Genomic DNA, 2098 nt, shown 5'->3' on the forward strand with positions numbered 1-2098 from the left:
GAAGAGCGTGGGAGTTCCATGCATCTAGAGTGAATGAAACCATTCTCACGGTTGTTGCTGCAATTAAAGAGAATTGAACATCAGCAGATTCGACCAAAGCAGAAACCATGAAAGTGTGTCATCAATTACCCGCACGTTATCCTATCTTTTAAGGGCTACAGTCTAGTGTGATCTAGCTACCCTCTGTGATTCTCAAAAGAAAAATGAGAAAAATTGACGACTACTGCTCAAGAAAGATCAAATAATGATGGGCTTTGGTTGCCGTGCATGTATAACAAGTGGATCATGCTTTAGGTCAAGAAATTACGTCTAACCACTTCTCAACCTACAAAATTCTCAGCATTTACAGATGCTTGCTCTAAAGATTCATTCAGAAACACAAAAAGCAAGAAAAGAAAAAGAAAAAGAAAATACTAAATTGGTTTTATTCATAGTCACAGTACAGTCATTGATTGGTAGACACAATAGTAAGAAAGAAAACAGATCACCGGCAAATTCATTTTTTTCTCTTGAATCACAGAGAGAAAATCCTCGGCCGATAATTTACAAAATCCTCTCAGGAATCCAATTCCGTGGAAAAGAAAATAAAAAGGGCACCTTCATCAAAACTAACCCAGAAGAAGAAGAAATAGGGATTACACCAAATTATATCTTCTCTTCTGTTCTCTTCTCCCATCAAGTGAACTTATGATTCACAAAATTAAACAGAACGGAGACCTTACCCGTCCACCCCCTCCCCCGCTCTCTACAAATTTAAAGAAACAAGTTCAATAACTTTGTTTCTCTTCCTTCATCTCCCAATCCAGCACTATCAAAGCAAGCTGTATTTGTAGTCACCGACTCCGCCGAATTCATTGAAGGGGTTCCCGGTCGACGGATTTCCTGCTTATAAGCAAACCCTTTTAGGGAAAAGCTTGGGGTTAACCCAAGATCAAGATCGTTATGCTGCACCTTCACTGCCACCGGCTCTTCAGTTCTTTTTCTTTTCGGGGAGAGTCTAGATCTCGAAATCGAGAATCTAGGATGGTGATTTGGATTCGGATCCTGTAGCTTCCATATGTCCGTACATGCTACTTCAACCTCCGATGCTTCGTCTGATGAAGGAGATGGAGATCCTCCGCCGCCAGTAAGTAACTCAGGCATCGGCAGCAAAGTACCTCCTCGCAGGACTGTTTCCGCTGCAGCTTGGCAGACGTGCCAATTTCCAGTCCATAAAAGGCCGGCAGCACCATTTACCGGATTCACCGTTCTACCACAAGCCTCGAATAACAAAGATTGAAACAAAGCTGAAATAAACATACGAAAAGACAAATTTAAAAAAAAAGTATCAGAAATCCTGGAACAAATTATAAGAATAGAAACAAAACAAATGGGTAGATTACTAACAAGGACGTTGGTTTTCAGGGACAGCAGAAATGAAGGACATAAGACCAGCACGGCCAAAAAACTTGGCAACGAAAACAGTAGCATGGCCTTGAGCTTCAGGGCTTTCAATCCACTGTAAGCACGGACGTAAAATACAGTTCTCACTGCATCCCTTTCGAAGAACTCTACACCCGTTGCAACTCATCGTTGTTTTTGGTTATTAATCATGTAGGTGTACATAAACCCAATACCAAAATTATAATTGAGAAAAATTCAAACACCTCGCAAGTTAGTTAGCTGCTTTGAATGCAATAAAAGAATTGTCTTTCAGATCGAGAAGGGGAGGAATAATAAAGAAGAAAAGGGAGAAATTAAGGTTGCGAGAGGATGAAGAAGGGTGTATATATAATGGTGAAGATTGAAGAAGGGTGTTTGGGCTTAAAGAGGCTTTAATTTTAACTACGGTTGAGGTTGAGTTAGCTTGATAGTTCGGTAAAAAGTCTTGTAGGGGCATGGTTAGATTAGATTCCAAATACTTGGGCGCGAGCGGCTCCGTGTTTCCGCGGATGCTTCTACCTGCACCGTCGGATTCTCGTTTTCTTTTGGATAGTGGTGATCACAGTGGATATTGATGGGCTTTCCTTTTCATCATCATTTTTTTTGTTAATTATATAGATAAAGTTTTAAATATACGTTAAGTTTTTTTAGGTGATTACACTTTATTATTTTATGG

At 40.0% G+C, this 2098-nt stretch overlaps 1 protein-coding gene across 1 annotated transcript; it reads right to left on the reverse strand.

Annotated features, from left to right (window-relative positions):
• Positions 1 to 400: 400 nt before the first annotated feature.
• LOC105119156 (LOB domain-containing protein 38-like) lies at positions 401 to 1789 on the reverse strand. The gene is made up of 2 exons (XM_011017263.1): positions 1387 to 1789; positions 401 to 1286 (listed from the first exon to the last, which is right to left on the reverse strand). The coding sequence occupies exons 1-2, from the start codon at positions 1568 to 1570 to the stop codon at positions 754 to 756; spliced, it is 717 nt and encodes a 238-aa protein (XP_011015565.1). The 5' UTR covers positions 1571 to 1789; the 3' UTR covers positions 401 to 753.
• Between the last annotated feature and the right edge of the window lie 309 nt (positions 1790 to 2098).

This window comes from Populus euphratica, unplaced genomic scaffold, assembly GCF_000495115.2.
Source record: "Populus euphratica unplaced genomic scaffold, PopEup_1.0 scaffold2555.1, whole genome shotgun sequence".
Lineage (NCBI taxonomy): Eukaryota > Viridiplantae > Streptophyta > Magnoliopsida > Malpighiales > Salicaceae > Populus > Populus euphratica.

Bases quoted from the DNA above. Each gene is read 5' to 3' on its own strand.
- LOC105119156 (XM_011017263.1), bottom strand. From the start codon at position 1,570: ATGAGTTGCAACGGGTGTAGAGTTCTTCGAAAGGGATGCAGTGAGAAC. The intron at 1,287-1,386 runs GTTAGTAATCTA...TGTTTATTTCAG, and splicing joins CCCTGAAAACCAACGTCCTT to CTTTGTTTCAATCTTTGTTA.